At 45.8% G+C, this 25,519-nt stretch overlaps 2 protein-coding genes across 9 annotated transcripts in view; one reads left to right on the top strand and one right to left on the bottom strand.

The window, feature by feature from the left end:
• The window catches only part of dcaf6 (ddb1 and cul4 associated factor 6), a 39,643-nt gene extending 24,266 nt beyond the window's left edge, over window positions 1-15,377 (top strand). Inside the window, exons 11-21 of one of the 4 annotated variants that reach the window (XM_012837569.2) lie at window positions 1,088-1,246; window positions 3,351-3,410; window positions 5,974-6,250; window positions 6,589-6,665; window positions 7,202-7,592; window positions 7,912-7,953; window positions 8,782-8,920; window positions 9,366-9,522; window positions 10,314-10,402; window positions 11,514-11,619; window positions 14,805-15,377. In XM_012837569.2, the coding sequence (XP_012693023.2) occupies window positions 1,088-1,246; window positions 3,351-3,410; window positions 5,974-6,250; window positions 6,589-6,665; window positions 7,202-7,592; window positions 7,912-7,953; window positions 8,782-8,920; window positions 9,366-9,522; window positions 10,314-10,402; window positions 11,514-11,619; window positions 14,805-14,869 (1,562 nt within the window). In that variant the 3' untranslated portion in view covers window positions 14,870-15,377. The remainder of the gene's footprint in view (window positions 1-1,087; window positions 1,247-3,350; window positions 3,411-5,973; window positions 6,251-6,588; window positions 6,666-7,201; window positions 7,593-7,911; window positions 7,954-8,781; window positions 8,921-9,365; window positions 9,523-10,313; window positions 10,403-11,513; window positions 11,620-14,804) is intronic. The other 3 variants (XM_012837572.3, XM_012837570.2, XM_012837573.2) reach the window with 3 other exon arrangements.
• Window positions 15,378-16,696: 1,319 nt separating this feature from the next.
• On the bottom strand, window positions 16,697-25,411 carry gpr161a (G protein-coupled receptor 161a). Of its 5 annotated transcripts, none has more exons than XM_031587297.2 (6): window positions 24,575-25,411; window positions 23,203-23,620; window positions 21,684-22,435; window positions 20,513-20,620; window positions 19,083-19,211; window positions 16,697-18,213 (listed from the first exon to the last, which is right to left on the bottom strand). In XM_031587297.2, exons 2-6 carry the CDS (start codon window positions 23,568-23,570, stop codon window positions 17,924-17,926), a joined length of 1,647 nt encoding a protein of 548 aa, XP_031443157.1. In that variant the 5' UTR covers window positions 23,571-23,620; window positions 24,575-25,411; the 3' UTR covers window positions 16,697-17,923. The 5 variants fall into 5 exon arrangements, with proteins under 5 accessions (XP_031443157.1, XP_031443170.1, XP_031443163.1 ...); XM_031587310.2 differs by having other exon boundaries at window positions 23,203-23,617; XM_031587303.2 differs by having other exon boundaries at window positions 24,814-25,411.
• Window positions 25,412-25,519: the final 108 nt, after the last annotated feature.

The raw sequence follows: 25,519 nt of genomic DNA, 5'->3' as shown, positions 1-25,519 counted from the left end.
GAGCGAGAGACAGAAAGAGAGAGAGACAGAAAGATTTTGCGGTACTATAAGGAGCTGTTCTGTGAGGTGTAAATGTCCACTGTGGTGCTCTGCTCAGCTTGTGGGTGATAGATAGATAGATAGATAGATAGAGAGATAGAGAGAGAGGGAGTGAGGGACTGTGTCTTGACTAAGCTCCTTGAGACATTGTCAATTGTTCTGGCGATATATGAAAGCAATTGAATTGAATTGAGTTGAGAGGCAGACTGCTGTCGGTGTCTGTCTTTTTCACCGAGCCACAGCACACAGCTGGGCTCACTTCATCTATCTGTGTCTGTGACCTTGTGTCTTTGTCTGTTTGGGTTTCTCTGGCTGTGTGTCCATCTGTCTGTCTGTGGACAGTATCTGTCTGTCCTCGTGTTAGTGTGGCAATTTTGCTCTCTTTGTTTGACTGGGTCTCTCACTCACATACATCACCTGTCCTTCGGTTTGAAAATCACCCTGAAATCACTCTGAAAGCAGACATTAATCGCTGTGGATGCTCTAATGAATTTTCTAGTTAGGTTTGATGTGTGTGTGTGTGTGTGTGTGTGTGTGTGTGTGTGTGTGTGTGTGTGTGTGTGTGTGTGTGTGTGTGTGTGTGTGTGTGTGTGTGTGTGTCTCTGGAAGGTGTATGTTGCACAGGGTTTATGTGCTATGGGAGGATTTTGGGTGTGTGTGGGTGTGTGTGTGTGTGTGTGGGGCATGCCTCCAGCTTCCTTTGGCTTCCATTTTCACCTTTCGTTTAAGCACTTAGCTCCTGTAAGTGGTAGTGATGGACACTAGAGTAGCTCTAGTCACACTTCTCTTCCTCTGTATGTAATTACTTTCCTCTTTTGTTATTGTTTTTGCTTCTCCCCTTTCCTTTCCTTTCCCCCACCTCTTCCTCTTCCTCTTCTCTGCTCCCTCCATCTCCATCTCTCCTCCCCCTGTCCTTTTCCTTTCTCTCTCTCCATACTCTGATCCTGCTGTCCTTTCCTCTCCTCTCCTCTCTTCTCCCCCTCTCCCCTACTTTCTCCTCTCCCTTTGTCCCCCTTTCTCCTCTCCTCTCTTTCTCCGCCATGACCAGAGTATGGCCCTCGCCGGCTGCCTGTGAGTTTAATATGCAGGCGCTTGCAGAGGCTCCTGCTCTTGGCCGACCCCCCAGGACAGAGCCCACGAGGAGGCCCTGAGCCCCCCCCAGACGAGCGCCCCGCAGGGGCCGCTGCCGACATCGCCCCCCCTGCAGGTTACCACCCCCATCCCCACCCCAAGACCCCACCTTTTGCCACTCTTCTTTTTACCGTCACGCACCTGTTCTGCAAGCCTTTGCCTTCTAGACTGCTCTCCATGGCAACAAGCCCTCAGCTAGTCCCCACAGAAGAACTCTGAGAGGTTCTGCTGATGAGGGATTCTATATGGAACTTCATTGGAACCCTTCGGACTAGTAGTTGCCCTTATTTTTGTCAGGATTCTTTGTTAGAATTCTTTGTTAGAATAAATGGTTCATTTTAGAATTATGTGCAGTTCTCTCTAGAACTCTCAGGTCAGAAAGGGCTCTATCCATACTTTAAAAGTTGGACACACATTCTTCATAAATTCTCGTGCTTCTTTTGTGGGGACAACCCTGGAGAGCCCTTTTGTGCTAAATACACCCCTAACTTACCCTCTTCTCCACCCTAATGCTTAATGCCCCACAATGCGTGTCCCCCATGAGTTGTTGGCTGTTTGTTGCCTGGTGAGTTCACGTGACACCTGGTTGATTTGAGGCTGTCCCCTGGAGCACTGCTTATACCCACTCTCTACCCTGCACACACACCTTTAGAGTGGGACAGACAGACAGACAGACAGACGGACTCACATATTCTTTGTGTATCACAAAGATTGGCAAATTTCGAGTGCTCTCAGTTTTGTATTAAATTGCTTTCAAGACAATTTGGCACTCAAAAAGTGTTTTCATCCACTTATTGGTTACCAGTTACTAATGGGAAAGGCCCCATTACTGGATTTTGGTTTTAGTTGAGATGTTGTCATAAAGAGTTCCCCTGTTGCTGATGCACTTGGCTTTGTTTGGCATGAAGTCCCAGCCTCCTCACTCCCACCCCTCACTCCCGCCCCCACCCTTTGGTACCCAGACACCTCCAGTCACCATGGCGTGTTTTGTGTGACCTATTTGGCACGTGTGTGCATCTCAGTTGGACACAACATACGTCAGTTTGGTCAGGGATAGTGTGTTTGGGATGGTGCTTGTGGCTGGGTACGTCATCATTTTTTACCCCTGTGCAAGTGCGTGTGTGCGCGTGCGTGTGTCTCTGCACAGATATTGTGATGCTATATCGCTGCTATCACCTTTTGTGGCCTTTGTGAAACTTGTACTGAGTGTATCCATGCCTTTGGTACAAGGGGGAGTGATATTTTCGGACAGATATGTGGATGTAGTGATGAGGCCTGTTGGCAAGTTCTGGTCTTGTTCCTGTTCTGTTGGCTGCAGTATTTTAGGTGATGCCTCTTTGGCAAGCAGGCCTGAAAACAAGGAAGGCAGAGTTAAAACAGGGGAAACTGATAGATGGTTCTTAAGGTTCTGGCCCAGGGTGATGTCATGCAGTGGGGGACCTGCCCTGATTCACTGCAGTCCTCCAAGCTGCCATTAAATGAGTCCGTTTTTTAGTACTTGTTAATCATTTTGAGCTCAGTTCAGTGGTATCAGTTTATTTGGAGCGCCATTCAAGCAGTAAATGTCACAGCGTGCTTTATAGAAACCTTAGCATAATCCATACCCGTAACTTATGCATTCGAGTATGTAGGCAGTGAAGCTTGAGAAGGAACAGAGGTCTCAGGGAAGAACTGCTTTCACTTCTCTTTTGCTACTTTTGTAGGACTTACATGGCTTTGCTATTCTAAGTTAAGATTCTCTTCTCTAAGCTTCTCTCTGCTTTGCTCCTTTTCACCAAGCTTTGGTGGTGAGGGCATATTTGAGCACTCCTGCATCCCAGTCTACTGCGGGTGTGGTTTGAGTGATGTTGAAGGTCAGGGTTCACTTGTGTTTGAAATCAGAGTCGTTGTACGCAGGACTTTAAGTGCATTAAATATGAAATAAGGTATTGATTCTACCTTTAACTTGGGTGTCCTGTAGGACTATGGTGTAGCATACATGAATGAGATGACGGTGACCTTCCTTAACCTTTGAACTGTCTTTGTCTGCATTTTGATTGGTCTGTTTGTGACATCTGGTGTGAGTTGTTGCCCTTGGCGTTGCACTCCCTCTGCCTGTTCTCCTGCTGTTGTTTGCTGTTGTTTACAGTTGTTGTTTGTTTGCTTGTTTGTTTGTTTAGTGAGTCTTGTTTGTGTTCCAGATTCCCCCTCGTCTGTGGTAAACAAACAGCTCGGATCCATGACTCTGGATGAGCAGCAGGGTGCGTCACCTCTCGTCTTTTCTTTTGCCCCCTCAACCTCAACCTTCACCACTATTCTTTCTTTTTTTTATCCTTTCCTCTCTCATCCTCCCCTACCTATCTTCCCTTCTCACCCTGTTTTATCTGTCCTTTTTGTGTTGTATTGGATCAGTCCAGCAAAATTTCGATAAACCCGAACACACCCGGCATTGGTTTAAACGTTTTTTTACCAACTTGCGAGTGGGGGACCCAATGCTCAGGAAGAGAGTCCCAGAAGAAAAGCACACACAGCTTTTCTACTATTCAGTGATGACACAACATGTTTTCAGTGGAAAGTTACTGTTGGGTGGTGGGGCCTGTTGGAAGAAGACCGCACGTGGGTAGCAGAGTGTCTCAAGGACATCCATTAGGGAGGAGAAGTACCTCCGTCACGCTGAACACCTTATCTTTTAACTGCGGAATGATCCGGTACAGACTAAAATCAATCTGGTAAACAAAGAAGTGCTGGTAAACAAAGAAGAACGAAAAAAAATAATTATACATTTCCATTACAGTCTGCATATGTGGGACATGTTCCCTTCAGCAGTGCAGGGTTGTGCAGTAAGAAAGCTCTCCGCTCCTTATCTCTCGTGCCTTGTCTATCACCATCATCTGCAGAAGAGCACTCCAGCAGCCAGCAGAGACAGTCAGGCTATCAATGATGAGGAAATGACACAGAGGGTCACAAAAATGGTGCACACACAACATTTCTCTGCCACAGAAAGCTGTCATGGTCCTTGCATCTCTCTGTTTAAAACCGGTGACTTAAACTCCCTCTGAAGCTCTCAGACTCTTTCAGGTGTATTAATTATATCATTAATAGACTTTATGCACATTTTGTTTAAGCTTAACTCCGGAAGGAGAGAGCAGCTCATAGCTCCAGCCTTGCAGCATGGCTTGTGCAGATTGCCTTCAGGGTTGGCCTCACGTGCCCGTCCCATAGCGTTTGCGTTTTGTTTTTATTCAAACTGTATTGGCTTTTCTGAACGTTGACTGCACGGCAAGTGGAAGGCACTCTGAGGCTGCCTGTTGAGGAAGAGGAAGGTCAAAGTTCAGAGGTCATTTTTCTTTTCCCAAAATTCTGCCGATGGTGACTTTGTAATTTGGTGTTTTGTGACCACATCCTAAGAGCAAAGAGGAACCGCAGAAATCATCCCAGCATCACTGATTCCTTGTCTGTTTTCTGACTTGCATGGTGGCAGTGTCTGAGCTTGCCATCGCACCAGTCTCCACTCCTTGTGTTCTCTCTCTTCCCTTGTACCACACAAGCTTGCAAACCCTGTCAGTGTGGAATGTGTGTGTGTGTGTGTGTGTGTGTGTGTGTGTGTGTGTGTGTGTATATATCTGTGTCTGTCTTTTTATTTCACTCTCCTGTGTGTATGTCACTCCAAACCACATCACCGGACCCATCAGAGGACGATTTCAGGGCTCTCAGGAAAGTTCTGGAAATGACGGTCCTCTGATGGCTGTTGAATGTGTTTGTCTGTTGCATTTTAATACCTCAAGTTGTAGTGTGTGAGTCTTGTGTTTGTAAATGTGCTGCTCAGTAGCCAGGCTCATCCAGCAGCTTGCGTGGTGTTAAAATGAAACCCCCTCTCTGAGATTCATGAGTGAGCCTCTTCCTTTAACCTATCAGAAGCTTAGAGAAGCTCAAAGCCCACCCTCTGAGGTGTCAGTCAAACATGAGGAGTACAGGTGGTAGGTTGGACGGAAAAGGGGGAGGGAGAGGGAGGTGGGGGGAGGATTGGAGATGTTTATAGTTTTAGTTATAATCATAGTTGTTTAACTGCAACATTGTTGCTTGATTCAGTCTGTTCTTTTCTAAAACATGTTGTGACAGTAGAGTCTGTAGTTTGATATTCAAGCACATCAGTATTTATTGAGACTTTAAAACAATGAGATATGCAGATAAATCCAGGTAGTTTCACAAAATGTCACATTTCAATAAATAGTTGGATGAATGTACGTCATTTGCTACAGTAGAACTCAATCTCCATTTCGCTCCTCGTCTGTCTCTCTTTCTCCTTGGTTACCTGTCTCTCTTTCTCTTTGGTTACCTGTCTCTCTCCATCTGTCTCTCTTTCTCCTTGGTTACCTGTCTCTCTTTCTCCTTGGTTACCTGTCTCTCTCCATCTGCCTCTCTTTCTCCTTGGTTACCTGTCTCTCTCCATCTGCCTCTCTTTCTCCTTGGTTACCTGTCTCTCTCCATCTGCCTCTCTTTCTCCTTGGTTACCTGTCTCTCTCCATCTGTCTCTCTTTCTCTTTGGTTACCTGTCTCTCTCCATCTGTCTCTCTTTCTCCTTGGTTACCTGTCTCTCTCCATCTGTCTCTCTTTCTCTTTGTTTACGGTCTCTCTCTGTCTGTCTCTCGTTCTCCTTGTTTACCTGTCTCCTTCTATTCTCCTTTCTCTTAACTTATCCTTTTCTCTGACTCTCTCCCTCTCTCACTTTCTCCATCCCACTTTCCTCTCTCTTACTCTCGTCTCTCTCTCTCTCTCTCTCTCTCTCTCTCTCTCTCTCTCTCCATTGCTGTGTTTCTACCACAGGTAGCATGGAAGCCTCAGGGACTGTAAGCTCGAGTACGGGTGGAGCTGCAGGTGGAGTGAGTGAAGAGATGGCAGTCACACCTGGGCCTCCACCTGAGCCCACGCCCCTGCCAGCCCCCCCGTCAGCCTCCACCTCCTCCATCACTGCTGGCACCAGCTACAGCAGCTCTGTGTCTGCGAGCAGCCGGTCTGGTACATCAGAACCGGTTCTGAGTCTTCATTACAGCACAGAGGGGACCATCACCAGCACCATCAAACTCAACTTCACAGACGAGTGGTGAGAGATGGGGGAGCGGGCTCTTGTTGGAAATCTTTGGTGTTGGATGACATCATCTTTGGTGTAATGTCCTGAGTGTGTTCCAGTTTGTCGTTATGATGACGAAGTAGAGGCGGAAGGAGATTCTTTACTTTGATATAAATGAGACCACTTTTATAGTGAATAGTTTTCTTGTTTGGATACTGCTGAATGGTTTCCAAGACAGACAGACACCCAGTATGGTAAAAGGTAGCTGCTGAATCTGTCCCTGGGCTGATGTGGATATTATGCTCATGTTTAGATGAAGAAGGGACTGGATCTGATCAGGGCTGCTCTTGTGTTGGCTTTTCTTTCGACAGGAGCAATCCTGCCTCCAGCTCCATAGGGGCCGGCACTGGTGGTCGTAAGCCTGATGAGAGTCAGGCAGCAGAGAGAGGTGAGAAACACTGGTCCAATAAGATGTTGTCATTGATGAGAAGTTGTTGCCTAAAAGGTTGCCTCGACATGCTACACAACACAACATTGCGGTGTGCCCACATAAAGACTAGGATGTGTGTATGTACAGTATGTGTTTGTGTAAGGTTTGGTGTCATGTTTTGGTATAACACAGACATTATTTACTCCAATAAAGCATTTAAAAATAATGGGCTAGTCCTATTTGCAGTAGTAATATTTGGGTGTAAAATGTTCCAGTGACACTTAAACAGGCCACAAGATAGTCCTCGTTACACAATGGATGAGTAATAAGTAACTTGAGAAAGTGACACAGTCAGGTCACCTCAATTTATTTAGAACTTTAATTTGAGAACTTTTATTATATCGTCACGATTGACTGGATTAATAGTACTGCCAGCAGTATTCAGAAATATAAGAAGACTGTCATAGTAACAGACACCATATCTTAACTCACCACCCCTCTGTCTAGTTGAGCTGGTTCATTATGCTCACTGAACGCCTCTCCTCTTCCCCCAGTGGTCTCTCCTCCTGGTCAGGCAGCCCAGGACAGGCTGGCTCCTCCGGCCCGCTCGAGCGACTCTGACCGCGGCAAAGAGAAGGTCTCCGCCGCCTCTCAGGGCAGCTCTTCGGCACAGGCCCCTGCCCCGGTACAGCCCAGTGCCCCCCGCACAGCCGACACCGGGGGCCCGTCATCCTCCTCCTCCTCCTCCTCTGTTCCCTCCTCTTCTTCAGGGACCCTGGGTGCCGGTGCGGAGGGGGTGGGGGGGGACGAGTCCTGCAGGCGGGCGGAACCCCCGGGAGAGGGAGATCCCGCCCAGCCGCCTCGTGCCAACCAGGACTCGGATGACAGCGACGACGACCCCATCCTGATCCCCTCTGCGCGCTACAGAGGAGGACAGGGACAGAGGTGAGGAGAGGCCCCTTAGATTACAGTACATTAGGTTCGGTCTATGCTAGTCTATCACTGATCCGGAATATTCTCTCCAGTCTAGGAAATGCTTAAGAAAAAGGCTTAAGCCTGTGGAGAGTACATTAATGACATAATTGATTTCCCTCATTTTTTTCTCGTACAAATGTTCTGAACAACAGCAAAGGAAGATTATACTGAAAGTCCCTCTGTAGTATTTTCCTCTTCCTTCGTATTTCATTCCCCTGTTCTACGCAAACGGCCGTGGTTTGCTTGACCTGCACAAAGCTGTGAAGTGAATCCTTGTTCTTCCTGTTAGGTTTAATTTCAGAGGAACACCAGTAGGGGATAGGATGATCAGGTAAAGTCGTTGAGGCATGTGTGGCGACTACTAAACCCAGTACTAAAGGTCCTTCTTTGACATGATTCTCCAGTTAACCCACAACAGCACTGCAAATTCAACTGGAGCGTGACCCGGTTGAAGGCTCATTTTGCACAAAGAGCGATGCCGTTGCTTTTCTGCTTTTGTGATACAGTGTGAGAGTGTCATGGAGTTTTTTGGCAACATGAAACACAGTTACTAACTGGACATCTGTGCATGTAGAGCCGATCTGTTTGGGATGACATGGTTGTTAGTTGTGTAGACCCCAGCATGTGCTCTAACGTTTGGACTAGTATAGAAGTCGTGCAGTTTTGGAGTTGCAATATGCTATTAACAGAACTAGTCACAGTGCATGGGGGAGATGATGATGATGATGATGATGATGGTGTTGTGTTGTGTTAGGGTGGTCAGGACTGACTGAGATCCGAAACTATGGATGTGTTTTGTGTGAGTGTGTGTTGGTTTTCCTTTGCTGGCCTGAAATGTCAGATATCTGAAGAGTGATTTCTTACACTTAGCTTATTTCCTTTGTAATTAGCCATGGATGGTTTTCTTACCCCATAAACACGCTTCCATAAAGGACACACACATACGCCTACACACCATCCCTCCCCCTCCTCCTTTCAATCACTCACTTTCAGCTGTTCCACCGTATGGATATCTTAAGTGTCACAGTTTGAACAGGTCAAACACCATGAAAAAAAAAAAAACATGCTGATGTTCTTCATGAGCGGGACCGGAACCCTGGGTGACATTTTTACCTTCAGAACGTGACCTTTCTACCCCGCTCCACATGTGCTCCTTCAGGCGTTCCGCCGCGGCCCGAATCCAGGAGCTGTTCCGCCGTAGGAAGGAGCGTCGAGAGATGGAGGAGAGCGAGACACAGAACATCAGGAGACCTACGGTCAAGATGGTGTACAAGGGCCACCGCAACTCCAGAACCATGGTACAGAACCTCCATTCGGATCTCTGCCTAATGTCTTCAGCAGAATATGAGGCTTTGGATTATATCCATCATAAAATATAAAAGCCCCTTTGACAGTCATCAAATTTATATTCTTCAGGGTGTGTCCCGTCTCAGTAGCTTGATACCGCCTCATTCTGCATGAGTTATTCAAAAGAAAAAAAATATTCTTTGTGAAATAAATGAAATTATTAGCATGTGTTTATGTCTGTGTATCTTTTGTCATTTGGCAGATCAGTCTACCTTTCAATGTTAACTATGGCATGCCAAAGATGAAACTGCATGAAGTGTTTGTCCAGTATTTAACATCTCTTTTGTGTGTGTGTGTGTTTGTGTGTGTGTGTGTGTGTGTGTGTGTGTGTGTGTGTGTGTGTGTGTGTGTGTGTGTGTGTGTGTGTGTGTGTGTGTGTGTTTGTTTGTGTGTCAGATTAAGGAGTCGTGTTTCTGGGGCAACAACTTTGTGATGAGCGGCTCAGACTGCGGTCACATCTTCATCTGGGACCGGCACACGGGCGAGCACCTCATGCTGCTGGAGGCTGACAACCACGTGGTCAACTGCCTGCAGCCACACCCCTACGACCCCAGTCAGTATTTCTCCCACACCTGGGCTGTCCCTCTGTCTGTCTGTCTGTGCCTGCCTGCCTGTCTGTCTGCCTGCCTGCCTGTCTGTCTGTCTGTCTGTCTGCTTGCATCCACACCCCTACGACCACAGTCAGTGTCACTCCCACACTGGGGCTTTCTCTGTTTTTCTGTCTGTCTGCCTGTCTGCCTGTCTGTCTGTCCACCTGCCTGCCTGCCTGCCTGTCTGTCTGTCCGTCTGCCTCTGTCTGTCTGCCTGCTTGCAGGTGCACCCCTACGACCCCAGTCAGAATCACTCCCACTACAGGGCTTTCTGTCTCTGTCTGTCTGTCTGTCTGTCTGTCTGTCTGTCTGTCTGTCTGTCTGTCTGTATGTCTGTCTGTCTGTCTGTCTGTCTGTCTGTCTGTCTCTGCTGTTTCTTTCTCTCACTTAATTTGTCTGGCCAATTACCTATCCATCAGTATCAGACCCTGTGCCAGATGGGGACCTCTTCGGTTCTTTGGTCATGAATGCTTCCCTCCTATCATCGATCTATGTATCAGTCTGTCTGTTGGCATATTCATCTATCTATATCTGTCTGTCTGTCTGCCTGTGTGTCTGGCTCTCTGTATGTTGTTATGTCTATCTGTCTATCTCGCTATCTCTGTCCATCCGTCTGTCCATCTATCTATTTATTCAGCTATAATTCATATATTTATATAAGTGACTTAATTGTTTGTGTTATCAAACTATTGTGTACGTAGTGCTGTGCCATTGTGGATGAAGTCCTGGACTTTGATTTGTTTTTCTCTTTCAGTCCTGGCCTCGTCTGGTATTGACTACGATATCAAACTTTGGTCTCCGCTGGAGCAGACCGCTTCCTTTAACAGAGACCTTGCTGAGGAGGTACGCCAAAGTTCTTTTATTACCTATAAAGCCCCAGATTAATCCGGCTTCAATTCTGTTCTTCTCCACGCAGTTTTAATGAAGACTAAAATCCCTCTTCCTGTAATAGATGTTCTCTTCTCCTTTCCCTTTCCTCTTAATTGAAGCAGGAAGCACTGGTCTTTTGCTCACTCTGTGGTGCTTACATTGCTTACCATAACAGACTATTTAGAGAGTAGATTTATCAAAAAACATTTAGCCATTTTCAGTGCAGTCTACTACAGAATAACCTGAGCTGCAGTTCTTAACACCAGCCCCCAGAGGGCAGTAGACCTCCACCATCAGCAGCATTGGCAGCAGTAGCAGAAGCCCTAGCGTAGGGTGTTGGCGTGTGGCTGTACCGGGTCTGTTTATGTTCTGCTGGGGTGGGACTGGTCCCGCAGGGCTCGGCTGGGCTGCGCGGCGCTCGCTGGCTGTATATAGAAGTTCACAGAGGTTCAGCACGGCAGCAAGGGAGTGGTGTGTGTGTGCGCTCGCTGGAACAGCTCCCAGCCTGAGGAGAACCAGAACCAGAGGCGGAGCAGGCGAGTGCTCAGCCCAGTGTCTCATGATGATGAGGTCACCCTCGTTGAGCAGATGAGGTGTTCTCCCCTAAAACAAACTCCTGAAAGAGCCTCTTCATCTGCTGGGCACTTAGGCACCACAGGGGCCCTACTAATGTGTCTCATAAGGCCTCATTGTTTTGTTGTTATTTATTTATGGTGTAGGGGACACAGATTATGTGCTGTGTAAGAACACAGGGTTCTTGTTTTTTTTTTAAGAGACACAGGGTTCTTGTTCCCTGCAAGCCATACAGAGTTCCTGTACTCTGTAAAGGACCCAGAGTTCCTGCACTCTGTAAAGGACCCAGAGTTCCTGCGGAGTGTAAGGTACACTGGGTTCTTGTACTGTGTAGACAACTAGGGTTTTTGTTTCATGTAACTGTTGTTGTGCTGTGTAAGAGAAACAGGGTTCTTGTACCGATATGAGACGTTTGTGTTGTTTATTAGCTCTGGCTATCTGTAGTGTCTGTAGTATCTTGGCAAAGGGAACTGCAGTGGTGTGCACTGGGTGACTGTGTGTCATCTTGCAGGTGATCGCTCGTAATGAGCTGATGCTGGAGGAGACCAGGAACACAATCACAGTACCGGCCTCCTTCATGCTGCGGATGCTCGCCTCGCTCAATCACATCAGAACGGGTGAGAACAACACACACACACACACACACACACACTCAAGGATTTTTTTCTTGCCGGCCTGGTGTCCAGAAATAATTTATTCTACCAGACCAATGTGAAGTTGAAAAGAAAGACAAAAGAAGGCCATGTTGTCATCGGTTTGACCGTTACTATGATGTCACCCTGGGGTGGGTAATGTCCAAATCCTACCCGTCTTGCCCTAGTGTAGACTACAACTGCAACTTTGCAGCACCATTTTATTCAAATATGATGCAATCAAAAACTGTCAAACTGTCCTGCTAAGCAACCATAGGTTAGACACTACAGAACTTAAGACGACACACTGAATGCAGAAATGCGTTGTTCACTGTTGCATATTTCTTTCCTAACCTATGCTGCAAGTTATAGCCTATAACTTCACAAGATTATTATCAAAGAAACAGCACTACAAAATGAGATGAATCCTATAAATTGTTTATTTGTCAACATCTGCAAAACGTGGTTTAGACATCATAACGGCCCCTGTGAAGGGAATAAGCCTATTTACTCTCTTAAGGATGCTGGCATTTACTGTCAGGTTACAGACTATCAAACTAATCCAGAGAGCCACTGATGTTTCTGATAGATTACACCCTCCTTGAAAAAGAAAAAGAATAATTTCATTAGCTAATCACCATGATGTGTGATTGTCAAAATGGAATTTTCTCTTCATTGCCACTCGTGTGCATGAGGTGAAGGCTTTGGAGGGGAGAGCTCATACTGAAGCTTCATGGACAATAAAACACAATAGGATCAAATCCGTTTTCTCCCCACTCCCTCTCAAATGGGAGTAGAAGCGGTCGGATTTTGTTACACGCATGTTACATTAATCAGTGAAAAAAAACAACATGATAACAATACAATTTCTGATTTATTTGCTTTGGTTAACAAATGAATGTTCTGTTTAAGGATACATTTGTGTTTTTGTATGAATATTATTACTGGACATTTTGACCGGCAAGTTTTTAATTGATCTTTTTTTTTAATACCATTTTACCAGGCAAAAAACAGTAATTACCGGCTGACGGAAACCCTGTCACACAAATTCATGGATCACGCCTACACACACCTATCTGCAGATGTATGCACGGTTCTCAGAAATGTGTGCATTCTCACATCCTGTTTCACACACACTAATGCAGGCGTAGCTGCTCCCACGCACATATGCATACAAAACACTCACTCGCACGTTCTACCTCTCGCTATCACACACAAGTACCCATCGCACATTAACACACATACGCACACATCCATGTGCGTGCCTAGGACAAATACACACCCCTTTTTCTTTCTGTTTCCCTGTTTTTTTTGTTTTGTGTCCTGACACAAACATAAACAAAGACAGGAAGTAATCACTCACTCACAGACATACATACATACATACACACACACACACACACACGCACACGCACACACGCACATGCACACACACTGTGCGTGGAGTGTGTGTCTGTGAGTTGAGTGTGTGTGTCTGTGAGTAGAGCTGTGTGTGTATCTGTGACTAGAGTGTGTGTGTGTGTGTGGAGGTGTATCTGTGCTGCAGTGAGTTTGGGGGGGTATGAGTAGGGTTGGGTACCGAGAACCGGTACCAATATGGAACCGGTTCCAATACAACCGGTACCTACCCGGACCGAAATGCAACGCAGATTTCGGTGCTTCATTTCGGTGCCTGAGCCAATTGAACACGGTCGCTAGGCAGATTCCGTGGGGCACATGTTAAACTGCCCCAGCTTCCAATGTAAACTTTGTCCTGTGTCGCTCACGCTCATTGGTGTTTTCATAGCAACAGTCTTATGACAGTGAAGAGCAGGCAAGCACAAACAGAACTAGCCATCAACCTTTTAACAAAGAAAATACCGAAAGGTAAACGGTCAAAAGTGTGGCTGTATTTCGCATAAAAAGATTCAAACATCGCGACGTGCAGCAAATGCAACAAAATAATTGCGTGAAAAGAGGGGAGAGAAGGCAAGAGTCAACGGCAGATCAGCAACTGAAGACTGAAAAATAAACGGAGATGACAGATAAACTACCAACGGTAGTCTCTTAAAGGGGCAGTACACATTTTCTCGTACTCAAGTAACAAGATTAACTATGAACAAGATAGAAAAGATAGGTATAAACAAATGATAAAATGGTGAAATTTCATGAAATAAATGCAAACAAAATAATACATTTTTGACTCCAAAGGCAAATATGCTCATATTTTTGCAAAAGAAGTTTGAAGCTGTTTTTTGTATTTATTTAAGTATACTATAAACTGTTGTTTACAGTTAATATAATGTTCATAGTTTGAAGTTAAAAAGTTTGAAGCTGTAGTTGGAAGCCAGGTGTTTTGTATGTATTTATATTTATAATATACTTTAAACAGTTAATATATTGTTCAATTTGAAGAAAAAAAATTGCCTTGGCAATAAAAAAAGCCTTTCTTTAATGTTGTCAATCGTCGCTTTGCGCTTAAAAAAAAAAAAAGTATCGGTTCCGGCACCGTTTAGGCACCGGTATCGTTTTAAAAGTATCGGTTATGTACCGGTATCGGATAAAAACCAAACGATACCCATCCCTAGGTATGAGTGGAGGCAAACCCTGGTAAAGCCTCAGACTCCTGTCAGCTTTACCACCTCAGTGGCTCCACTTCCAGTGGCTGGTGCTCATATAAAAACACAAGGGCAAAATACAGATTTCATACTCACACTCTAGTCACAAATACACACAAAGCTCTACACTCACTCACTCACTCACACTCTCTCTCTCTCTCACTCTCTCACACTTTTGCGCTCTGACTCACTCACTCAAACGATCTCATTCCAGGAAGCTTTATTGGTATGACCACTAAAAATTCAGATCAGACAATCTCAGAACTTTGAAAAAAACAAACCAATAAATAAACCACCCCCACACTATATTTACACCTATACATGTAGTGTATATATGCACACACACATATCAGACGAAAGAGGAGGGGAAGGACTTGGTGTAAGCAGAGAGACCAGGAGCTAAGGGTGGTGTTGTTGTGTGGGAACAACAGGGGATTGTGCTGATTAGGCTATGTTGTCCCTCTCTCTCTCTCTCACACACACACACACACACACACACACACACACAAACACACACACACACAGTTACCATCACTCCTTTTTTTTTTAAATCCTTTCCTTTTTTTCCTGCAGACCGTCTTGAAGGTGACCGCTCAGAAGGATCCGGACAGGACAATGAAGATGAGCAGGATTCTTAAGTTGCCCTACTCGGGAAAATCAGCGAAAGAGAAAAGAAAACTTCTTTTGCAGTGAAAGCACTTGGACATTTTGGATTTGTACGAGTCATGAAAACAAACATGTAGAATATTTCCTTAAAAATGTAGCTCTAGGTCCATTTGTAGGCCCCCCCCCCCCCCATTCTTTTTTATGATGACTTTCTTACTGACGTGTCCTTTTGAGTTATGTGCATATGAATAAGAAAAAAAAGTGTGAATGCAAGCCAGATGATCTATATAAAGACCATGGAAGAGATACTGAGGTGCCTGGTCTCCCCAGAGCATTAAGTGCAATATTTTTGTTAATGGCAGAGTTTGAGACGTGGTCCGTCGTTTAAGTGTGAGATTTCTAACTGTAGCCCATGAGGTTTAAAAAAAAAAAGGAAAAAGAAAAAAAAGAATACCTGAAAACGTTTGTATGACGGTTGTGCATGTAAAATATGAGAAATTATGCTTTAAAATAAACCATTTTATTGTTGGAAGAAACCTATTTCCTGTGTACTCAGCAGTTCTGTTATGGTGGCTCTGAGGGACTCGGGAAGTGTTTTTCCTGGAAAGTTTTCTGCATTACAATGAACAATTAGGTGTTGCTCCCTCATTTACCTTATCTCAAAGAGGGTGCTGTTGTGGGTCTTGCCTTGGACGTGTAAATGGGAAACATTTCGGTTATTTCCAAACTTGATAACCCACTTTATTTGGAGCGCTTGCGAGGCTTGCCTCATTTCCATACAGGCTTTACTAGCAAACAAAAGTGTTTCTCTCGTGACCTGCTTTTTACACCACTGAAAGTGCTTTGTGTGGGCCGTGAGTAAGCCCTTAATCTCTGCAATTCCACTTCCTTATGACCAAAACTTCTGGAGTTTTCCACTGGGACAAGTTCCACAGCACCTAAGAGAGAGGCAGATACTTGCCATGATAACGCACACTGACCTGTGAAAACTACTGGTGAAAACTACTTGTTAACAAACTGAAGATTTATAGGAATATTTAAAAGACAACACGATTACAATAAAAACAATGCCATTTCTGTTGCAATAAATACAAAGATTTAAGGCAGCCGTTCACCTGGTTAAAAGAAGGCATTACCAAATGCACATATCTAACCCCATTATCAAATTAATTAATGTCTACATATGCACTAAACTAGCAGACTCTTCCATCATAACCAATTTCCATAGAGCAGAAAGTTGGCAGCGCTTCAAAACTGGATACCCACCAGGGTCATTCTCCCTTCCAGCAGGCGCTCATGCAGCCAGGCCGTGAGTGAGTGGGCTGGATCGATATCTGTGCTGGGTGCTCCTCCCTGGCGGTTATGGCCGTGTGCCCGGGGCCACAGATGGCCTTTTGTTTTGGCAGCTGTCCTGTCCTGTCGGCCACAGGACTCCTCTTTATCGCCAGGCCTCTTATTACAGGGCCCGCGGGGCCAGGGCAAACAACCCGTCACTTCTCCCGCCCTCGCTACCACCCCACACTTCCGTCTCAGACCAACACGCGGCTGAAACGGCTCCTGGGTGGAGTTCTTGTTAAACATGATGTTTCCAGACTTAGGGCATTGATGGTGATGGCTTCTTTTAAACGTTATACCAATATTTCTGTGTGTGTTGTGTCAGTTTCAGGCATTTTAATTGCTTTTGTTCCTATCTGTTCATAAGTGCATAAAAAAAATTATAAAGATGTGTATATTATACAGCAACATTATCATTTCTCTCTGTTAATGTACTATGTCTAGAGGCACGTTTAGATTTTGACTACCAAAACTATACTCTATGCTGTAGACCTAAACATTCATTCAGGCTTTCAAAGCATCAATGAGGAAAAACTTGATTTATTTGAACAATGATTTGTTGAGTTAAGGAGTTTACTGGCGTTTCGATCAGTGCATGGGATACTTGCATCGAGTACCAAACACCAAATTGGATGGCTGTAAACTGGACCTGGTGCCCATCACCAGATTCAGGCTGGCAAAAGCATTAGGCACAGTGTGTCTCATGTTGCCCAGAGGAGTAATGTGAGTGGGACAATCGGTTGACAGTAGAGACACAGATGATATCTCTGGTACAATGTCTAGAAAAAAAGATTTAATTCCACAATACAGTACAAAATGCCTATGTGAAAATAACATAACAGTAACAAAACACGGTAAGGCTTCCTATTATTTTTTTTTCCAATGTTGATTTGTGCTCATGAAAACCAGCACGTGCTTTCTTACTCTTTAGGGAAACTGCATTGGCCTACACACTGTTTGCTGCAAACAGGCTTTGGGTGAGAGGAAAGCCAGCGTGGGATTTCTCAACCCAGTGGTCAAACTTTAATTCACGCACTTACCGCACAAGGTAAACAGACAAGATGATATAAAACACAGAAGATCTCGAACCGGTGGCCACATCCTCTTCAGTGGAGGGGCTTGAACGGCGCCATCAGTTGCTCGTCGTTTGTCAGGTGCGATTGTTCCTAGCGTGCCCCCTGCGAGGACTTGTTCAAACACGCAACGATGGCGGAGAAGGGGGCGGAATGACAAACAGCTGGTCCCACGTTCCTGTACCATTACATTCAGAGTTCATGCGGCCGTGGACGGGTGATTCAGAGCCTTGGCCTGGCGAGATATTTCAGCGCTCTGAGAGAGTTTAGCTTTGAGGTAGCAGTCTTTTTTTTTGGGGAGTGTAAATACTTGCGCTTACTACCTAAACACAGATTATACTCGCAGTAATATCGTAAATGAATGTGTACAACGTCCACACGAACAAACACACACACACACACACACACACACACACACACAAAATTCCTTATAGTGGAAACTTAAGATACAGTGGTTAAGGCTTCCTATGTTACTGATAGGAGAAATGTAAGACTGAGTTACATATTAAGTAAGGCTGCCAGTCTTCAGTACCAGTGATACATGATGCTCAGATTGTGTCCCTTCATGATCTCTGTTAGCTCTCTGGACTTGAGACCACAGGAACATGGCAGAATCATGAGAATAACGTCTTTTCTTCTCTTGATCTCTTTCAAAGTCACCGGGGAAAAAAATAAAGCTCAGTCGCCGTCTTCCTCGTCCTCGTCCTCTCGCTGGTCGTCTTTCACTATTCCTTCATCGATGCTCTCCATCCTCAGTCTCTGTCCGTCCAGGTAGCGGGGCGCCCGCTGGACATTGCGGCTCGTGAACAACGCCCCCGGCAGTGGAGGCAGGGAGGGCGTCCCCTCTCCGAAAATCTGCAGCCTTGCGTCGCACTCGATGGCCTTGGCCAGGCAGGAAGCAAAGGTGTCCAGGGAGTTGTGGAGCTCGGCTTTGACCAGCACGGCGGCAGTAGGGGGGGAGGAGTCTGCTGAGGGGAAAGGGAACATGGTGTTAGCGAGGCTCGGATATAAATGTGGAATACCTTAACACAGCGAGGTTGACACACAAGGTGGCAAAAAGCAAACAAAAAACACTGATTCATGAATGTCACATGATGTGAATTGCATTATGTTTAGTTCTTAAGTTCTTAAATTCTTGAGGTTCCTCCAGACTGGGCCAAAGCTCTACACAACAAACACTAACTGGCTGAACAACTCCTTCACACAACGAATGGCTGTTTACATGTTCTGGTGTTTGCTGGCATTTGTTGGAGTAGTGCAAATAAGCCTATAAAGGCAAAGTCCACCCCAAAGAGAAACTAAATTCTAAACCTAAGGCCAACTGTCACCCATGACTATTATTGGTTTGGCAAAAACGTACTCAGCAGAATGTCTGTGACCAGGAAGAACTGTCCATCATTCCCTTAAATAGTAAACGAAAAATAAATTCAGTGTAGAATAAGAAATACTTTGCTTTGTGGTGCACACAAAGACATCTAACTCTGGATTCTAGTGGTATCAGGATGACTAGGCAAAGACAAAGGCAAAGATTTTTTGGGTGTACTGTCCCTTTAACACCTGTTTTTCCACTAGGTCGAACACATGCTTGGTTCAAACAGGTGGTAGAGATATGCAGACAAGACGCTTCACCAATGTGGGTAAAATGACCCAATATCTGCACGTCTTAAACCGGGGGGAAAAAACATACTTGCTATTGATCCACCTTGCTCCTTGTCCGCCACCTAAGTGCGATGTCTAGACAGGCCAACAAAGTTGTTTTGTTTTGTCTTTGTCTTTCCGCTGCTGATTTCATCTCTAGACTTGCCCCCCCCTGTGAGTCCTCTGACTGATCTGATACCTTTGGAATGCTGGTCCACTTGGTCCTCGAACGTGACTGAGCTCCGCCTGCGGTTGCCCGTGGCGCTGGTGTGGTGGCTGGAGAAGGAGCAGTCAGTGGAAAAGTTATCCAGCAGCATGACGTCTGTACCTGAGGAGCAGAACAAGTGACAGTGTGAGAGAGAGAGAGAGAGAGAGAGAGAGAGAGAGGTAAAAAGGATGAGAAAAGCATAATACAGTAGATGCAGACAGATGGACAGACAGTTAGATGAACAGACACAGTCAGAAGTAAGGACGAATGGATGGACAGACAGATAGAGAGAGAGAGAGTGAGAGAGAGAGATACACCCAGACCGACAGATGGCCAAAATGATGGATAGCTAGAAACGAATGACAGTCTCTACAGAAAGACCGGCAAAGTCAGTGTTCCTCAGCAAAAAACAGTGAGTCAGTGTCTGAGCGCATCACATCACACCACCCACGACCCCCCCTCCTCCATACCCCCCTACTGTGCAGCACAGCCACTACCACCTCCACAACTCCGTCTGGCCGTTATGTAACAGCAGTAATGGGTGCGGCACACAGCCAAATGACAGCCTGTGGATTAACTGTCTGGCTGAGATATGGACCAGTTTCTGTACCCTGTCCAAGACATGAAGACAAAGTCTCTAGATGCCTTTCGCACGTTGGCTGTACTGAAGCACAGGCATGCTTTGAAGTGTAGGGGCCGTGTGCTCTTCCAGTGAGTTACTGTGGACGTAGCCATTAAACAGGAAATGGGTTGTTCGGAGGAGATGAGAGGAGACGTGACAGGTCTTTGTCTCACAGAACAGGAAATTAAAGAGGAAGTATATGTAATAGAAGTGTGTGTTTGTGTGCGTGTGTGTGTGTGTTGGGTAGACTGTGTGCATATGTGTGCATGGTGGATTGTGTGTGTGTGTGTGTGTGTGTGTGTGTTTGCACATACGCTGAATGAGTACATAAGGTTCTGTGTGTGTATACTGAAATAGCACCATGGATTTGGGCTACATGTCACAAAAGCATTGCTGGGCTATGAACATTAAATAAAGTGAGTGAGAGTGTTTAAAATGATAGCCTCTCGGTCATTTAATAATGATTGTGACTGTGAGTACTGTACACACATCTAAATGTGTTCATATTGTTATGTTTTGATGGAAGCATATGTCCTTGCGTGCGTGTGTGCATGTATGTATGTATGTATGTATGTATACAAACATTTAAACTATATGTGTGCGTGAATGAATTAACTGTATGTATGTATGTATGAGTGTATGAGTGTGCATTTTGGTAGAAGTGTCTGAGTTTATGTGTGCTGCTTCAATTATATGTGTGTGTGTGTGAGTGTGTGTGTGTGTGTATTTGTCTGTGGGGAGTGTGTGTGTGTGGGGGGGGGGGGAGTGAGTCTGTGTGTGTGTGTGTGTGTACACTCACCTGAGTCTTGTGTGAAGCTGAAGCCCGTGTCTCCAGTGCTGCTGCCAGGCCCCAGAGGATGGGCTCCTCCCACCAACATGGCCGTCAGGTGAGGGGACATCCCCAGATCTGAATAAATACAGAAACATAACACACACATCAGCACGCACACCTTCACACCACAACATTCCTGAGATAACCTTTCACATCTATCACCACAAAAAATAAACACACACACACACACACACATCTAAAAGACATCACTGGTATTTTATGGTATTTATATTTTATTCTCCAATTAAATGTTTCAACCTCAAACTGGCTTTAATGTGCACTTTTTACATGCTCACTATACAATTCACTTCACATGCAGTGTTCACAAACAAAGTCCTGAAAGTACCAGTACAGTTTCCTCAACTGTATTTTGTCCTCCTTCCCAACAACATACAAACACAATAAGGCTGTGTTGCACCGTAGTGTATTAAATCTTCCGTTCTCAGCTGGATACAGACGAGAAATCTGATCAAGCATGGCGCCAGCGAAAATCAGCATCATGAGGCCAGTACCCGGGGAGAACACGCAGTGATAAGATGCAGCCAAAGCTTTTTGCCGTTTGGCAATTAGCTGTTGCTAAACGACTGTAAATCTGATGTGGCCTAAATATACCACATATTAGGACCAGGTCACGTGGTCTCAGACTAATGCCCAACATTCACTAGGTACTGTGCCTCACTTCTGAGAGCTTGCTGGGAACACCGTCGCTATATACTGCTCGCCGTGTGAGGAGTCACTTTGTCACAGTACACAGTGATGCACCAATTTCTGACCAATACCAGACATTTATTTAGTAACCACTGACAGATACTTTCAACGTATTTGACTCATAGTCATTCAATCAGTACATTCCTATGATCTCCATTATGTTATGCTGGTATAAGGCTTCCATGGAGTAGATCTGCCCATAAGTTTACCATTTCCTACGACCAACAGAGACATGTCTAGTATTTAAATTAATATCATGTTGTACTGATGAAAATGTAGATTTGTTGAACTGTAAGTTGCTTTGGGTAAAAGCACTAGCTTAGTGCTTAGTCAAAGGTAACTGTTGTAATAAGACTGAAGATGCCCAAAAGGCAGAACGACCACACCCAAACGAAAGCCTTGAAGATCCCGACCCTCACTGGATGCTCACCCGTGATGCGGTTGGAGATGCTGAAGAGCCGCGACGTCCTGTGCCGCGTGACGAACGACTCGCGGTAGTACCGGTCTCCGAAGCACATGCCCAGGAGCTCTTTGCGTACCGTCTTGTTCCACAGTCCATAGATGAGCGGGTGGCACACGGCGCTGGCGAACGACAACCACGTGACGAGCGTCTGAACGCCCGGCGGCACGCTCCCTTTGCCCCGGAGCGCCTCGGTGCCGACCGCCACCACGTACGGCCCCCAGGTTAACAGAAAGGTCCCCACCACCACCAGGATGGTGACGAAGGCTTTGCACTGGCTCCCTGAGTACACCAGGCTGCGCCGGCTGCTGCTGGAGGAGGTGGAGGTGCTGGAGTTCTTACGGCTGCCCTTCTGCGCCCCCGTCTGCCCGCCTCCTCCATTGTCCTCCTGGGCGGCGGAGGCTGAGGACACCACGACGGTGCCGCAGTGTACCTTTCGGGCTTTGAGGCGCGCCACGCGGAAGATGACGCCGTAGCAGGTCAGCATGGCGGCCAGAGGGGGCAGGCAGCACCACACGACCCAGAACATGGCGTAGCCCGGCTCGTGGTGCCACGCCACAGTGCAGGCGCGCTTGGCGCTGCCAAACTCGAACGCCGACCAGCCAAACAGAGGAGGAAGGCAGCCAGCCAACGAGTGCAACCAGATGTAAGCGATGGCCAAGACGGCGCGGTTTCCGGTGATCTTCATGTGGTAGACCATTGGGTATAGCACAGCGTAGTACCTTTGGGCCAATCACAGAGGAAAGAGAAAGAAAGTTTGGGTTTTTGTTTTCAACGGTTACTCTGAAAGTCTTGTGCTACCCTTGAGGGTGGGGCACATGACCACAAAAACATGATGGTACAATGATGTCTTTCACCATAGTATGCAGGACAGTAAAAAGAAGCAGCTAAAAAGAATGTATTCCCTCTGTTGCACCCGAGTGATGTGCGTGAAGAAAAAAACTGAATGAATGAATAGGCTAATTCATACTGAGCAGCTTTTTTGTAAATGTACATAGACTACTAAATTAGCAGATAAACTGTCAAACAAATTGAAAGAATAGACTACTCTCCAAAAGATATTATGTTGGGATTAAAATGACCACACCAACACAACAGTAAAAAAGGCACTTGACACTTTGACACTAGCCTCCAACCCACAAAGAACGTCTATGAGTGAGTATATGCCACTTATGACCTATGTTTACATGTTTAAATACTTGAGGTTGCCAAATCATTTCACCTCTAGACATCTGAGAGGTGAACTAAATGAGGTTCAGACGAAAATCAGACGAAACCCATAGCAGATGAATTTGAGTTCATGCCAAAAAACAATGGATGGATCCATTAGTCAGGGCTGCTTTCTAGGAACCCCAGATTGCTTGCAGGAGATCCTAGTGACAGCTGCCCCCAAGCCCCCCCCCCCCCCCATCCTCGCTCACATTCCCCATCCTGTTTTCCCCCCATCCTCTCTCACATGTGATTCTGTCTCGCTTCATCCGCTCATCACCTGTCTATGGCGATGACCCCTAGCGTGAGCATGCTGGCCGAGCTGATGAGGAGGTAGAGCAGGGCGGTGAAGTTGCACCACACCACGCCGAACATCCAGTCCCGCCGCACCGAGCTGGCCGCCACGAATGGCAGCACCAGCACCGACAGCAGCAGGTTGGACAGCGTCAGGCTGAACACAAACTTGTTGCTGGGAGTCAGCAGGTAGGGCTTCTTGTACAGCGTTACCACAATCACCAGGTTGCCCAGGCAGATGAGGAGCGCGATGATCACTATGGAAACGGATTCCACGGCGACGGACCCGCCGTCCCCGCCCGTGACATTCCCGATACCCGGAGCTGCCAAGGTCCCATTCCAGCTTCTGTTCATTGTGTGTGGATGGCAGAGGAATACCGCTGGGGACACATGATAGAGGACTGCTGAAAAAAGAGGAGAAGCACTGAATTAAGGCTCTGCTACAATGCCCAGCATGAACAAAGATGGGCTGTAGAGACAGTGTGGGGCAGTGGCCCTTAATGGCCAGTGATATGAACTGACTGATGTTATCTATTAAATTACAAGCTCTCCAGTGGGACGGTCAAATTCATATAACGCGCCCACAAATAACCATACAGTGCCTTGTGCTGTTTATGACTAAAGATTGATGATCGTGCCAGACAGAGTGTTAGGATGCCCTAAGGTTAATAGCTCCAATTCACTGCCATTTGCAAAGGAATGTCATGTTCTTGCCCTGGTAGTGGGGTGTCACTGACGTCAACAGAAGTTTTTGGGACAAGAATGAACTGAAACCTTAATATCTTCTTCGCAGTCCTCCATACCACCGTTTACAAACATGAATGCCTTATGGTACAAGTCATTTATGATATTACTATTTATTTGTTTTAAAAAGACTGTACCCAACATTATGGCTCTAGGGTTGTGGCAACTAACTAGTCAAAATGATGTACCGATTCAGTGTGTATTCTTACCAAGTCACAAACACGTTGCATCAAAAACATAACACCGCAAATCTCCCCTGTACGTAAATCTTCGCTTCCCTTTCATTATGACTAGAAGCAACATGTCTGCTTAGCCCCACTCGGGTTGCTTGATTTCCCACATTAAAGCCTATAATCAACTGCACATGATAAACAGTCTTAGAAGGAGGGACTTGAAACATTCACGGTAGGGTAATGTTACTCCAAAGAAATACAAAACAGCGGAAAACAGACAAATCAGATCCATAAATGTAACGGTTCGGTTTGAGTTAAAGCAAACTCTTGTAAACGACCATGTAACGGTGTAATAAACATAACTTGCAGTTAGTTGGCTAGCTAGTTAGCTAGCTTGGAAGCTAGCGATTAAAGAAGGCATCACAACTTACTCTCTCTTACCATATAGTTTGTCCAAATCTAGTTTATGTCATAACCTGGAAAACATACGAGTGAAAACATATTCGAAATATATCGGCTAACTAAATATGATACATTTATCAAACCAGCAACCGCAGCATCCTAAACTTAACGGCAACTGTTACCCCGCTCACCCAGTTCAATCACAGTGCGTAAGCTTTAGGAAAACTTTCCCCTTTGTCCATGGCAGACTCTCCACCTCTCCAAGTGAAAACTCTCACCTCAATCCAGCGGGTATGTAACCTCGAACTCGACAACGAATGAAAAGTCATCTTGTTCTTTTAAGAAATTAATAATCCAATAATCGCCTTCTGAAGTAGGAGTCCGGTAGCAAGCTGGTTCGCATGGTACCTCCTCGGTGTACCGTCTAGTTAAGATAATGGGGCCAGTCTCCGGTCGCAATGGCGACGGTCCACCCGTCTCCCGAATAGTTACGATCTTCCTTCTTCCCTTGCTGGCGAAACCCCCCATCTCGTCGAAGATGTATGTGGGTGGTCTGAGTGAGTGGTTGTCACCATTTTTGAACAGCCGCACTGTCGGTTCCGTGGAGTTCAATTCACAGAAAGTTCGATAGAAAAGTTAAGTCATTCATCCCCTTCATTACAATGTAACGGTATGACACAAACTAATTCCTTGTTAAGTCTGGCCAAATATGAACCTTAAAAAATCCTATGTCTTGAAACAAGATTAGTGGTTGAAACATGTATAGGCCTACTAGATTTAATAAAAGGCTGGTTGTAGCTAGCTACAACAAATACACGGAAGAAGACTTGCCATTATGGAACTTCAAAACTTTGTGGACCACCAGGATAGATCAAAGTTTCGTGCACACCTTACATTAGCCAATCACATTAGAAGACCGAGTTGTCATGCAGAGAACCAGTCTTGGCCACAAGGGGGCGATGTTTCTCCATGTAGCAACCTCGG

The sequence above is a fragment of the Clupea harengus genome, chromosome 2, assembly GCF_900700415.2.
Source record: "Clupea harengus chromosome 2, Ch_v2.0.2, whole genome shotgun sequence".
Lineage (NCBI taxonomy): Eukaryota > Metazoa > Chordata > Actinopteri > Clupeiformes > Clupeidae > Clupea > Clupea harengus.
The sequence above is the reverse complement of the archived record's forward strand: the minus strand, read 5'-3'. Positions and strand labels throughout refer to the sequence as shown.

What these genes read in the sequence shown, in the direction of transcription:
- gpr161a (XM_031587297.2), bottom strand. Translation starts at nt 23,570, where the DNA reads ATGAACAGAAGCTGGAATGGGACCTTGGCAGCTCCGGGTATCGGGAAT. An exon ending in GGGGTCATCGCCATAGACAG is followed by an intron (nt 22,436 to 23,202) that starts GTGATGAGCGGA and finishes ATTGGCCCAAAG; the next exon opens with GTACTACGCTGTGCTATACC. An exon ending in CATCTCCAACCGCATCACGG is followed by an intron (nt 20,621 to 21,683) that starts GTGAGCATCCAG and finishes GTATTTATTCAG; the next exon opens with ATCTGGGGATGTCCCCTCAC.